The sequence below is a fragment of the Lichenostomus cassidix genome, chromosome 4, assembly GCF_008360975.1.
Source record: "Lichenostomus cassidix isolate B80296 chromosome 4, HeHo_3.0, whole genome shotgun sequence".
NCBI classification, from domain to species: Eukaryota; Metazoa; Chordata; class Aves; order Passeriformes; family Meliphagidae; genus Lichenostomus; species Lichenostomus cassidix.
Genome location: NC_139484.1, coordinates 49,917,620 through 49,933,139, shown reverse-complemented (window position 1 = coordinate 49,933,139; position 15,520 = coordinate 49,917,620). Strand labels below are relative to the sequence as shown.

At 33.6% G+C, this 15,520-nt stretch overlaps 1 protein-coding gene across 2 annotated transcripts in view; it reads right to left on the bottom strand.

Moving 5' to 3' along the window:
* Positions 1 to 15,520, bottom strand: part of ARAP2 (ArfGAP with RhoGAP domain, ankyrin repeat and PH domain 2) — a 127,189-nt gene that overhangs the window by 47,396 nt on the left and 64,273 nt on the right. For both annotated transcript variants that reach the window (XM_085059183.1, XM_085059182.1), the window contains exons 15-19: positions 14,606 to 14,740; positions 10,763 to 10,904; positions 8,418 to 8,520; positions 7,581 to 7,779; positions 5,521 to 5,584 (exon numbers count right to left, since the gene is read on the bottom strand). In XM_085059183.1, coding sequence (XP_084915309.1) covers positions 5,521 to 5,584; positions 7,581 to 7,779; positions 8,418 to 8,520; positions 10,763 to 10,904; positions 14,606 to 14,740 — 643 coding nt within the window. The remainder of the gene's footprint in view (positions 1 to 5,520; positions 5,585 to 7,580; positions 7,780 to 8,417; positions 8,521 to 10,762; positions 10,905 to 14,605; positions 14,741 to 15,520) is intronic.

Below are 15,520 nucleotides of genomic sequence, written 5' to 3'. Positions count from 1 at the left end.
ACACAGTCATGAAAGAGAAGTTGCTGGCAAGAAATATAAATGTTAAAATCTTGCTGATATCATGGAACCTGGATTGTTCATAGAAAGCAACTAATTATCTTTCAAAAAATTAGATTTTCCTGGTCAAAAATCTCCAGAGTGTTCTCATCAAAAAGTAAGATAAATCAGAGAAACAATTTCACCACAATACCATAAAAGCAAAGAAGGGAGAAAAGGAAATTAAACCAGTGCCAGACACAGTTCAGAACTCAGTCAATTTCCTGTGGAAGTGGCTTAAAAAGCTCATCTCAAACTTCAATAATTTTCAGCTGAGACAGAACACACCTGGAAAAAATTTAAATCAGAAAAAACATATAAAAATTTACAAATAAGACATTTAAAGTGGTCTTTCTCAGTTTAGTCCTTTCAGACATTCTTAACAACATTCTTTTTCCCCTAACTGGAAATGATTTGTTGATCTCCTTGAACCTGGAAGGAATGATAAGGAAAGGAGAAATAATACCCAGCAGAGGAGCAGAACTTTCCTTAAGCATAGAAGTCTTCTACAGAACTTAATGAAGCAATAGAGATACTTTTGCAGATCTAAGCTCTGTTTTTCATGTTAATTTATCATCCCTTTCACACAGTTTTCAGATAGAAGTAAACACAAATACGTGCACTTCTCACTGAACTAATTTCATTATCAAAATATAGTAATATTAAATACAAGGTTTAAGACTAAGCATAAACACAGGCTGAAATGTAGTGATGTCCCATGTAGCACAAAACTGAGGAATTTAAAGAGCTTATAGAAGTAATCATGTTTGAAAAAATTTGTACTATAATGTTTATGAAGACCTACCATGCGGATTACCATTTTCCACAGTCTCAACTGATGTGTATTTCTTCAATATAAATGCAGTATATTCAATATAAATATAAGCTCAATATAAATATAAATGCCTTCTGTAGTATGTTTATATATGTGCTACTGCTTCCAGTTCCAAAAATTGATAAAGATCAAACATTTCATAACAAATAGCAATAGCGACAACATGGTGAAAAATGGCAGAGTTTTTGCTACGTTGTGTGAAGCACATACAGTCCATAGCCAAGAAATTAATAATTTAAGTACTCAAACAAACAAGGCAGCCTGCCAACGTAGATTTCTGCCTTAGTGAATTGAGAGAACTGAATTGGCACAAATGACTGCAGCAGTGCACAATCACCAAGTCTCAACATTAAGGAAGCTACTGTAACCTATACAGCTTTATTGTTGACTACCAGCACATCCTTCTGCCCCAGCAGTCAGACAACAAACTTGACCACACTTCATCCACAAGAGTGCAAAGGTTTGTTTTTAACCCATCCTGCAAAGTGTACTAGCTTTAGCTATGTCTATATTCTTTGTTGAACAACTCTGCAATGGGAAAGCAGCAGTACTAAGTGATTTTGGGCAAGGTGGGGAGGGAGAGTCAGCGGTATCTGCACAAATGAGTGCTCTCTGGCAATTCCCGCATGATTCCAATAACTTACCTGTCTGAAAACAGAGGTACTAAGAACGTAAGTGTCAATATGAAATTAATTTGGAAGTCCAAATTGCAATTAAAGTATGGATATTTCATCAATAACAACTGTTTAATGTAACCAAGCCATATTTCTACAAGGATCCCTTCAAAAGGTCTTACATCCAGCATATCATGTTGGAAGCACAAGTCCTTTCATTTGACTCCATGTTTAGATTAATTCTAGATTTTAGAATTTTGTGCCCCTAACTGTATTTTATGAGAAAAGTTAGTGCTATCACCAAGGGTTAAGAAGAAAGTATTGAATGAACCATCAGCATAAAGAAATTGTGCCAGCACGTAGGGAAGGTTTATTATTAATAATAAGAAAGAGCTCACTACAAAAGAAGCATAAGGGGGGAAAAAAGCACCATCTGGATCACATTATGTTCTGAAAATATGCACTGACATCTAAGAAAGAGCTTAAATTATTTTTAAAAAAAATAAGAAATATTTGAAACTGAACTGTTTGCACAACTGTGTTTCTTTAAAGCATAGCATTTAAATATTTGCATTAAATTGTACATATAGAAGATATATTTAAAAACTACTGTATACAGATGTTTTCAAACAACTTTCCTCTTTTGATTGTGCAGATGCCTCTGTTGGCCTCTACTGAATTACACAGGAGTAGCTGTTTCACCAATGTACTACGCAACTTCTGTTTGGATAGCAACAGGAGGTCAAGTATCACCAGTCACTTCAGGCATTTTAAAAATACAGAGAGATCAAAGGAAAAAATCCAAACTGAATATGGAGTAAAACAGAGGACATCCCTGTGTGACAAAGGGAAGCCTCAAACACAAAAACACGTAAAATGGTTTGCCACTTCTTGCAAGAAGTCAAGAAGCATTTCAACTACAGAGCTAGAACATTTCAACTAAGAAAGTGGAAAGCAAGAAGAGGCAAATGGCCATCTGATTATGGTGTAAAATAGTGTTGTGAGAAGTCAAGATTTCCAGCTGAGTTAGATACAGTTCTAACAGCCCAGACAATATACTTCAATAGTGACCAGAATGCAACAAAATTCCAGTAGGTGTTATAAAAGAGTGTGTTCTTCTGCAATTTCCTTTAGTGAAGATACTCAAACACAAGCACGAACTTCTTTCAGATCTCAAAAAAAATCATATATAATTAAAATTAATCTTCTTGAACAAAGATTTAGCAAGTACAGTGAAGATTTAGCAAGTACATTGAGCTTCATAAAGGACAACAATCTTCAACAGAGAAGCAGTCATGTGGTTTCAGAAATCTTTTAGCATAATTCAGTATCTCACGATTACTTGGTAAGATTAGCACCTCTTATTTCTCAGCTGGCAGACTTCATTAGCTGAACATGTCAGATAGAGAATAAATGAACAGCAGGGTGCCAAGCAGACAACAGGGCAAAGGAAGAGGTGGAAAAAAAGAGGAAGGTTTGGATTGTATTCATATCTAAGACATTTCAGAAAAATCTCACATGCCTTTTTTGGTAAAATTGTCTCTGAATTCTTGTAGTTTTCACTAGCTAGAAAGTATTATGTACATTACAGCCCAAAATCAATTATAAATTCTTCTTCTGAGCAGATATGGATCAGATTAATACTAAATTTATGTATGCCAAATTACCAAATCTTTTTAAAGAATCAAAAATTCATAGATTTAATACATTGTAATTATTTCAGCAGTAAGACTTGAAGTTTTTATAGTTTTTGAAAATGTTTACTTGCATATCTAATCATTCTTAAGTGAGAAGTCCATTTGTAACAACTGTAGTAACTCTTTCACCTGCAGTAGTTAAGTGTGAAAGAGAAAGATATATGATACATCTAAACATATGACTTTCCCTAAGTTATCAGCTCAAACACTGAGACTTGAAAAAGAAGCATAAGTAAGAAATGGAAAGTCTGTAGAAAAATATTTAAGGAATTTTCATAAATTTTTCTAATAAAATTTAACCAGATAATTTAAGACACTGACCATGTTTATGTTCTTATGCAAAGGAGAGTGGCTTTGGTTTGGTTTGGGGTCTTTGTGTTGTTTTTTTTTTTCCTAAACTTTTCCTAATTCTGGGAAACTCTTACTTGCTTTATTTATTTTTTTTTCAATAATACTTTTTTTATTTTATAATTTATCCTGCATTTAAGTGACTAACAAATTAACAAGAAAGTCATCCGCTACATAGTGTCTTTCAAGTGATCAATATGTGCTAAAGTTGACATTAGAAAAGCACATATAAAATAACAGACAAAATAGGAAAACCTAGAAACTTTGACATTTCATTTAGTTGATGCTGATGACATCTCAAGGATATAAATTAATTTGTCTAGAGTTTGGAGGAGCGTGAGAGGATTAGTGGCTTTATTTCCATTTACAGTAATTGAGTCTAAAGACAAAGGTGATTTTATATTTAATCATTTTCCACACACACACTACATTGGTTATCACTTTAAGATGCAATCTCATACAACTGCACTGAACACCTGGATAATTTTGGAGTAATATTGTAAACAAGAATCCCTATGTCAAAGCTTATGCACCCATATGGCTTTCAATAGTTAAGATAATGTGAACACTATGCATTTAAATTCCTTACAGCACACTTCAGTGAAGAAAAATTAAATATATTCATGTCCATCTTAAATCAGCCAGTGCCCCATTGAAATTATTTTCAAATAGTTCAGAACTTCCCTTAAACTACTAAAGCGGTTCAGGGAAAACCTACCCTCACTTAACACAAATATTATAGTGAAATAAATAATAAACACTGACTTGGAGTAAGAGTTTTGCTCAGCAGTAACACCTATGAAATTATATGCATGGTTTATATCCATCTATTGGACGGGGCCTTGAATGGGATACCTCTGGTTCACCACTCAGTGTATGTAGCTTACTTAACACTGCATCTCTCAATAGGTTTTTTTGGGGGGGGAAAAAACCAACAAAAACAAACCCAAATGAAAACAAATCAAACCAATAAACAAACAAAAACAAACCAAACCAGAAAACAAACAAACAAAAACCCCAAAACAAAATACCCCCCCCAAAAAAAACCCATGAAAAAGTGTTTCTTTCTAAACATTGTAGCCTTACTGAGTTCTGAAATTTGTACAATATTATAGAAAGAGCTAAAATTCAGAGCACACAAGTTACAATGCATTTCTGACAAGCTATTCCAATTCTGAATAGATGTTAAAGGTAACTATGGGAATTGTTTTGTTTGCCAAAGAGAAAAACAATCTTCATTTATTAACCTACTATTGGCTGTTCGAAAGACTGCATAAATACTGCACCACTTAAGACAGACACTTGCCCAATAACCTATCATTGAAATAAAAAAGTCTCAACCTAATACAAACTAAGAATTATCTTCCATAATTGTTACTTTCCCCTTTGAATTTGTACCCATATATGAGGCAGAAATAACCTGCCTCACTTCAAGTTTCAACCTCCCATATCACTATGAAATATGACACAGTCATCTCCACAGAATATTACCTACTCGAAAGTAGATATGGATCATGTTTGTTTCATAAGTATGCTTTTCCTAGATAGTATGTTGTTAACTCAGATCAGATATTACAATAAGATTAACCAGGGGACTCATTCATATCCTCTCAAACCTGACCCAGGCAGATTGAGACACAGAATTCTGAGACATAAGAGTGATTAAAAATAAAGTTGGTATTAAATTCTCCAAATACTCTTTTTTTACAGGGTAAAAGGAGTTAGGTCCTTTTGAAGAAACCATTATTGACAGACTAATCTGGGAATAATTTTCTCAGTGGGAAAACTGCTTTTAATTAAGTAGTGCTTGTTAACATTTCGTGACACAGACATAAAATGTAATTAATGCACAAAGATCCTCCCTTAAAAAGTCTGCAAATTTACTCTCCCACTAGCAACCTTAAGTGACAAAACTTCAGAACTTATCAATGATAATTCTAAGATATCAATATAAAAACAGATCAAAGCTTTACTCAGATAGGAACCTTACCTTCCTTTTTCAACGAGCAGCAGGACATCAATTCTCTCTCCATTTTGCATCACACTACTGGTTGCTGAAAACAAAATACATACACATTCCTATGATCTTCACAGACATATATTTATAGACAAACACATACATGTATGCACATATAGACGTTTTTTTCAAAATTGTCTTCTGTGGCAAAAGGAACATGGAATTCTTAAACTTAAAAAATAAAGACTGCTGCTGATAATAGAAACAAAACTCCACAAAATACCATAAATCATTTACATTTAAAAGAAAAACTGGTACAGAACATTAGCAAGAAAGTTTAAACGTACTTTTCAATGTGAGAGCATGCTACAGTGTTTTATTATACTAAACGTGTAAATACAAGTTGTAGAACACATAACTCAGAAGTAAGCTGGATTTTGGAATCCATTAACTTCTTGCACCTTGATGGCTGAACACATTGAGAATAGCATAACACATATGTTATAGCATGAAGATCAGTGCCACCCTTCTTTATGTTGCCTTATGTTATCCCTGCTAAAGAAAGAACCCTGTAAACTACCTACATTATACATAATAAGCAAATACATCTGGATATTTTCCAGTTACAGTGTTTATAAAACTGTACTGTGCAGTATACCAAAATCAGTAAATTAAAAGTAACCTGCTTACTAATCTGAAATTCTGAAAAGCTAATTTCTCAAGGTGCATGTCATATATAATCCACACCTTACTTCAACTAATTCCCAGAGACTATAAAGTCCTAAATATCATGTTATATGATCTTTTTGTATAACACATACTCCTAGCATCACCTATAATTACTAAGTCAAATATCAAGAAGGTAAGTGACTATACTTCCATAAATGATTAATTATATGTCAAGTTTCATTTACACAAATCAGTATTAACAGTGGACCAGATTTATTCTTGAGAAAGCAAAAATCAAAGAAAATATTATGGATATAAATTATTTCCAAGAAATACAACTAATATTAAAAAAACCAAGCAAAACCAATTCTCAACCACAAATCAAAAGTGTTTCATTTTTATACATGAGATATACACAGATTTTGGATGCTTTTATGATTCTGGCAGAGGCAATTACAGTTGCATTATCATAACAAATATCAGGAACAGTTCTTCTACTGCCTAATCTTTTAATTCTGAATTAAGATCAAAAGATCCACGAGATAAAAGACACCTAGAGGCATAAAAACATTCCTGATTAAAAACCACCTTCATGTTGTTATTCACACCATATACAAGGTGGCAGTAAATAAGCAGTAGAAAACCCAATGGCATTAGTCCTTGGCAAGCTCCTGCAAAACAGTCCACGATCCGATAGCATTTATAAAGAGGATCATCAATAAAGAGCTAAATTATCTTCTCTATGTTACTTTTTTATAAAACCTCAAATTACATGTAATTTTCTATGTAACATATTGACTTGTTCAATAGAAAAACAAGTAGGGCAGATATGCTTGAAAGAGGATTCAGAGCATAATTACAAATGGTATAAAACTGATCATGGACGACCATTTGTACAAACATTCTTATCTTTATACATCATGATACTGAGCAAGTAATACTTTTAGTATCAGATAAAAGTCTATTAGTCTGTGAAACAGTTTTCCAAGAGAATTGTAATTTTCCAGTATGTTTGAATATTTCAAAACTAGACCTGTCAATCATCTCAAGAACATGCTCTGCAGTGAGTATTTCTGCCCTGTCAAAAATATGAGACAATAATCCCAAAAGGTTATATATTATTATTCAATTCTGTACTCTTGTAAGAAGGATACTGCTGCAACTGGAACAGAAATTGTCATCATTAATTATAAAGCTGTGAAAAATTTCTCTAGGATGTGCCAAAAAATAGGAAAAAAACCCCAAGACAGAATTTTACAAACTCCATATTTAGACAAGAGTTGGAAGAACATCTGACTCATGTGAAGGAATAATTACTGAGCTTCTCAATGTTTATTGTTTTGAAATGTAATAGAAATGTTCTTAACAGTGAATTAATCCCGTAGAACATTTTCTGAATACTAGACATTAAACAAAGTTCTTACTTAGTTCTTGTAACCTCCTGAGATATATAGAATCTTCTTCAGCATCCTCCATTTCAAGACAAAAATAAAGGCTCGACTTCTCTATAGCAAACCAGCCTTTCCTCCACTGATCCAGGTTATGGCGATCTTTGTAGTACAGCTGCCCAATCAGGTCACAGTCTCTCTCTAACAGTGATTCAGCCACAGCAGGAACAAAATGCTACCAAAGAAAATGGGGTGAGTCAGATGAAGGAAAAAACCCTTTGCCCCTACAAAACAAAATCAAGATATTGCAAATCTATAGGATTCTAGGATGAAGGTAACAGCAAAAGAATAAAACTTTGAGATATACCACTCATAAACCTATAGATACACTGAATTTAAAATATAAAATATCATTTAATATTTTTCCATTCATATTCTACAATTCAAATATTTTTGCTTTTAAACTACCATTCATTTAATTAGTAATGTGATTATTAAATTTGAGACTGTATAAAATATGGTATTTCTTTATGAACTCTGTTTCAGCAAATAAATTTAATAGATTTGCAACCATAAAAAACTTAGCTGAAATATATTCATATAGTATATGTCTTTATACTGGAACACCTTTAATATATTCTTAAAGTCGGCATTAAAATGCTGTTTCAATTCCTTTCACATTTTATTTTATCCTCTTATTTCAAACATTAAATCACAGAAGTTATTTCTTCCTGCTGCACAAGAAATCTTTACACACAGGACAGATCATTATTCATCAAAAATGACTTCTCAAAGGTTTTAAGCTAACAATGACATTTTATGATTTGTGCAAAGGCTCCTGGCCTAACTGAAAAAGATAATTATCAGTATTACCTTAGCTATTGCCCAAGTCCATTTTCTTTGTGAATACGCAGTTTCAGCTCCAAATAGAAAAACACGTTCTGACATTAAGTATATTTCAAATGTAAAGATGTCCCTAAAGCAAGCAAGAGAAGAAACAGAGCTGTATTTAGTCTTCAAAACAGTAGACACACAAGAGTTTTATTTCATTATTTTTTCATTCCTTCATACATATGGAATGGAATCAATATGCATTTCTCCTCCAATCTTACAAATACAGTCCAGTTAATAATAGAGTACTTTACAAAATAACAGGATCAAAGGACTTTGCAGGTCAATAGTACATGTTTAGAGTCTACCGTGTAATAGTTTTTTAAATAATTCCAAAATGCATAAAAATGTTTACATACAGTCATTAAAAACGCATAGGGAATTTTTTACCTTTGCAAGTTCATGTGATTTGATCAAGTATATTTTCGTGATGCATTCAAAATATTTTTTTTATGTTTAATATATGCAAACCAAATAACTGAATAGGAAGTTGTAAATGAGTTGAAATGTTGGTTCATAGGGACTTTTAAATGTCATTTGGTTTAATCTCCTGCTCAAAGAGAAGTCTTGAAAACAGTCAAGGATGGAGAGTACTTATTTTCTCACCACCCTGTTCCTGTTCTCCACCTCCCCTCTAATGAATAGGCTTTCCTTTCAGACAGCCTGAATCTGCTGAGGTGAAATGCATGGTCACTTTGTGTCACCTGCCATCACCAAGATAAGGATGACTACTTTGAAGTTGCTATAACTCGAGAAGCTCTTAAACATTTTCTCAAGGGAGGTTCTTGGGTTTTTTTCCTATTAAAAATGATACCATTATTTAAGCAGATGAACCCTGTTTTTTCTATTTTTAATTGATAAATAAGGACAGTAAAAGAAGAAAAAGTAAAGCAGTTAAAATTGGTGTGGAATTTGGAAAGTAAATATCATGTTGAACTTGAGGGCAGTCTTTAACTTACAAATTATAGTTCTCAAATTTATAGTATGATATTGTCTGTGACCTCTCCCTAGATACCAAATAGATGGAGTTTGCTTTTTCCTTTCAATGCTGGAGATAGAGATTTATCTAAATGTGGAGAACTGAGCATGAGTCATTTCTGTCATTTTCAATAACCACTTTGAAAATTATATAAACACTTAGTTCTGACTAACAGAATAGGCATTTTTTAAGGACCAGCTGTTTCACTACATGAAATATCAAATCTAAAGAAATTTCTCATAAAACTCCTCTATCACAGGTAAAGCACAACAGGAGAGTAGTTATTCCCTTAGAGTGAAGCATTCAGCAAACAAACATGTTTTTTAATTAAATTATTATCCTCAAATGGAACGACTTGGAGATTTAGCAAGCAATAGGTTAGATTGGAAGACAGAAGAAAAAAGTGATTTTTTTTCTGGATATCACAAAGCTACTGCAGGATAGTGAACATCACTTGCTTATATTTTATAGCATATTGAGACATCACCATGTTTCAGAATCTCTCTCCCCTGTAGTAGTCTAAGTCCTTTATTCCCATTATCTTTTTCAGAAGTTTACTGAATAGACTATGATTTCTTTGCAGACAATTCTATTTTGTAACTAAAAGCATTACAGTGCCATACTATAGAAAGTTATTTTTATTTTACATGCACACATACACATTAAAAATGTAAAGAAAGTGTTATGGAGTTTTTTTAGATATATACAAAGTATATTTTAAACAAAAATGTTGTCCTAAAGAAATTGAGTATCACTGGAATGCAACTCAGATTTAGGTCACTCTCCAAGTGATGTTTTTCATGTACAAATAGAAGGTGAGAGAGTTGTAAAAGAAAAAACAAGACTACACAAAAAAAAGCTATTGTCTTCAAACTAACAGTGTTCATCAGTTACACTGTTGTCAGCTGTAGAACAAAGAATTCAAATTCTGTAGAATGAAGATTTCAAAGAGCAGTATCTCTGTTACCAAAGCCAGAAGCATTGTGGAGAGCTCTAGTCTTCTGCATTACAGGGAAGAAACAAAGCAAGAATTTTGGCTTGAGGCAGAGGTCAATCCCAGAAAGAAAAATAAGTATTAATTGTTCAATTTATCATCATGTAACTTTTCAAGCACTGAGAATATGCATTACAGATTTAATAAGAAACAGATGTATCTAATTTAAACTGCCCTTTTAAATTACCCTAATATATTCATTCTATCACCACAGAAAAATAAATCCCCAAATATCACATAGCACTTATTTCCTAACTCCCATAAAACAATTCACCTTTTTTTCTAAATTGCCTATTCAAAACTCAAGAAACAAATGAACAGTTTGTTTATTGAAATATTAATTCAGGGGCTTACCCTCTCTTTAAAAAGTCTGACTTGTGTACTACAAGACAGATAACTTCATTGATGTCAATCATACCATTAGGAGTGGTAGTTTTATCATTTTCATAGTAGCTCAGAAAGCCACTTTCCAAAGTGCACCATCTTTTGTTGCAATCTGTGATTAAAGAAATAATAGAAAGGTTAGAGTTTTTGAAGTTTTTTTTGAAGAATAAGTAAATACAAGGTGAAGAAAAAAGTGTGCAGAGCAACTTCAATGAACTATTTGCTATATTTAGTTACAACTAAATTTCTACTCTGTCTTATGACCTAAAATATGAATGCCACACATGACATAGCACAGTAATGACTATTTGTGACTGACAATACTCATGAATTTATGCCAGCTTCCATCTACTTCTTAGAACAAAATCTGAGGTATATCTGTTTCCACTACTGCCCCGTAGCAGATCCTAAAAGAAAATACTCTCTTTAAATACTACAGTCTTAAAACTCCTATACAGCTGGCAAAGTATTTCTGAGAATTTGGTAAAACAGATCCGGCAAAAACCACCCACAAAAATCAAACAGAAAAGGCAGCTGCAATTTACAAATACTTGCTATGTTATCTGATATTTCATCCTTTTTCCATTCACCCATCCTTTACTCCTTTCCCTGTTGTTTTCTATATGATTTCTATATGCTTTTCTATATGATTTTCTACATGATTTCTGAATGTTTTATAATATTTTGGTACTATTTTATTAGCATTTATTTGTATCATGCTATTTGCTATCTAGCACTGACAAGATTCTGTCTAAATATACATTTTAAGTACTAAAATGTGTATTTAGTACTAAAAAAAGATAAAATAAATTTTTATACAAAATAAATAAAAATAAATTTTAAAAGAAAATTGCTTTAAATTAAATTGAAATAATACTTTCAGTACTAAATAAGATAAATGGCTTGGTAATGTATAGGTTTACAGGAGTTAAGCACTAAACTTTTAGGTCTTGAAGATCCAGAGGTTTTTGTCCCCCTGCTTTCCCCCTCCCATCTTCCAAAACCTAGTCTACAAAACAGCTCACTACTTCAATATTCATTAAACTATTAAACACTCAAGGGCAATTTTGGAATACCAAATCTTTTAAAAGAGCTTGTAAAAGACCTTTTACACTAGAAACAGAAGCAGAAAATCAAACTCGAGCCTCTAAACCTCTAAGCTTTACTTTTTCAGCCACTACATCAGAATAGCACCAACATATCAGCTCTCCTCCTGCTGATATGAACAGCTGTTAATTAACAGCAACTCTCCTCAGAAGTTACACACCCCTGCTGAAACCACTGATGCTGCTATAATGAGAAGCACACACAGAGTTGGCTCTCTCCTGTACTGAGGTGCACATAATGAAAAACAGGGCTGTATTTTCAGGTGTTCCACCTGGTTGGTATTAAACCTTGGTTAATTCACAGCACTGAATGATTTCTTGAGTGTTTTTTTACCATTAGGGCCCAATCAACAAAGGGGTAGCAGTTTTCTGTGACAACAAACACAGAGCCGAAATTTTCAACCCCTAGTGCTAAAGGCAAGGCTGATGACTGCCTCAGACTGCCTCCTAACACTGAAGAAGAGCTTAACTCTAATGATTAAAAAGCTTCACAGGATTCTGAGTTGGAGCCCTGTATCCACACCCAGCATTAAAAAAAAAAAGAAAAAAAAAAGGAAAAAAAAAAAGCCCCAAATTTAGTCAAATAGTGTGAGAAAATGGTGCTCCCTCTCTGGCCTGCAGAGGACTCAATTAGTTCATGGCAAGTCAGAACTCTTTCAACAGGAGTTCTCTAGAACTAAATAGTGAGGTCAGATTTTTCAGGCAACATGACCTTATTTAAATATCTACATGCAGAGGAAGGAACTGATAATGTTTCTTGCACATATTAGCATTTTAACCCTCAAATTATGTCCTAAAGAGAGTAAGAAGGGCAAAAAAATTCCACTTATCCACAATAATCTGCAATATGCAACTTCATTTTACTGAGATATAGAAACAGGAGTGAAAGAAGAGAAAAAGAGAAATCATATATTTTATGTTTTAAATAGCAAGAAGGACTTTTGTCATACTACTTCTTAAACATGGCAGAGATAGATTAGAGCCCTAAGGCAAGAGCAAGAGTTTCTAATTCAAAATTGCAGGGGGTTCTGTTGTTGAAAAGATGTCATTACATCTTTCTCCCTTGTTCCATTTGTCTCCTTGAATTGCCAGGGGTCAGGAAAACCTATCTTCCTACGTATCTGTAAGGAGCCCAAACCAGAACTATCAGTCCTGACAAACCCATGGGTCATTCAACATCAATACAAAAACAAAGCTAACCAACCCCCACCCTCAAAAAAGCAAACAATAGAGCATCTACCATCTTCAAGACATTACTACCATTTCAGAGGACAAAACCTGGGATGAGAGAAATCTGATTCCTTTCCATTTACTATATGTTCCTTCAAGTAACAAGTGCAATGATAAACAACAGACTACAAACTTTGAAAGCAGCTTCCTTCATTTCTGTCCACTAAAGACTTGAAATGGAAGACAGTCAAAATCTCTTGCCTGAGGGCTTTCCTCAATAAATATTTTAAGACATCCTACTAACAATGCTCAGTCTCAGTGCATCTCCTCTGAAAGGACTACAGAAGCCATTCTGTGAGCACTTTCAGCTAAATCTTCAATCTATTCAGGTGTTTACAAACATACTGCACTTCTAATATGCCATTGTGTCAGGAGAGATTGCTTCATATCTGTTCTTTGCTTCACTAAGCACTGACTTCTGGGTTTTTTTTCAAAGATTTTTTATGGATATAGACACAGATAGCCACAGCATGGAAGATCAGACCAGCATTTGGAGCAAGTAGCGAGGTATGCAGTTATTACGTTGTTTCCCAAATAAGCTCAGTGCAATTTCAGGGCAATCCTAAATGAAGTCCTATCCAGCAGCAGTCCATTGTCACAGCAGTCATCTTTGTTAAGAACAGCAAATTTGCTGGGAAGTCCCTGTGACCAGGCATTAGTTCTGTTCTCGCCCAATGCTTTCGAGAATTTGGAGCCACACTAACATACAGATTCTTCAAAAGATATTTAAGCTTGAGTTCTGTGCTTTAACATGCTTTAAATGCCCACTAAGGACCTAAAAGGCATATGCCATGAGAATATGGACATAATCCTACAAAAATATGTATACACCAGTGCAGCATGCCGTGCAAGGATTTTGGGAGCAACAAATTCAATAACAAATCAGGAAGAAAAATATAGGAACACAAATGGGGAGAAAAAGGGAAAAATTATCTGATAACACCTCTCTCAGAAAGAAAAACAGAAGACTGATAGGCACAGCAGACCATGTATATCAACTGTGATATACATGCATTATTACCCCACAAAGCTCAATTTGTCATAGAGTTGTTGGAGATGCTCATTTCTACTTGGAATATTTTGTAAATTTGTAAGCTTCAGAAATATTCTACTAAAAACTCAGTGCTACTTGTAAATTATTTCTGTAATAGAATCATTTTAGATGAAAACTAATTTTGAGCATTTATCTAAATATAATTAAATCAAGAAGTGTTTTTATTAGTTTTTTATTTATCCATTACTGTGTTAACTGAACAATTTTTCAGTGCAGTCTTATTCCTCTGTCAACTACTGAATGAAGAGATCAACAAACAGTATTTTCTTTATCTGAAAGAGGTCTACTAAATCAAAAGATGATATGTCTTATCAAAGACATTTTATCTCTCAAAAAGTGATGCAAGAAGTTAAAAAGAATAAAATTCATCCAAATCATACATATTCATGTGTTATTCAAATACATAAATTAAAAGTTAAATACCTTCTTTTAATTTCTTCTCTGTAAGAAGCTTAGGCGTATTAGAAGAAACTTTGTATAAGAATTCACAAAGAAAGGTGGAATGTGAAGAATCTTCAGAGAAGCCACTTTCAAAACAAGTATCATAGTTTGGAAAATCTGTTCAAAGACAAAGGAGTAAATAACATACAGATCTTTGGCTATATCACTTAAAGACATTTTTCCACACATCTTTCTAAATGCATGTCTGTAAATATGTCACTGCTCTGCAGTAGCTTTACTACAACTCAGATAAAACTTACAGGTTTGATTTTTATAATTAGAAAATACATTCATAAAAGAACAATTGGTTCAAATTTATTACAATGTTGGTATTGTCTACCATTGCGTGTCAAGGTAATATAAAATACTGGTTTCTGATGTACCAAACATTGATTTTCACCCCTTAGGTAACATCCTTCAGTGTAAGGAGATTGCTTCTCTTGAGGGCTTATGTAGAGTTTACCAATAAATCTGGCAGCAGACAGAGATTCTGGGAATCATCATCCACATGCACTGATCCCCCTTTCTCTAAAGATAAGAACATGATGGTGCTGCCTTGGCTGGAAGGCCAGAAGTAGAAAAGACTGAGCCAAAACAAGCAAACTTCTCTCTCTCTAGCCTTAGGACCACTTGAGACCATAGCTAGCAAAAAAAAACAAACCCAAAAACAAACCCTAGCTACATGCCTGAACAGTGACAGAGCTTAACATCCTGTGATCCAGTGCATGGCACTGGCCTGAGTGATGCTCAGGCAGAAGTTACGGCACTGTGTTTGGCCTCTGAAGCCTTAATTCATTCATGTGTTTCCCTAAACATTGAATTAACACTAAAACTTTTCTTGTTCAGCCTATGTAGCATTACTTCGCAGAGTGACACAAGCCAGTCGAAAGTTGGTCC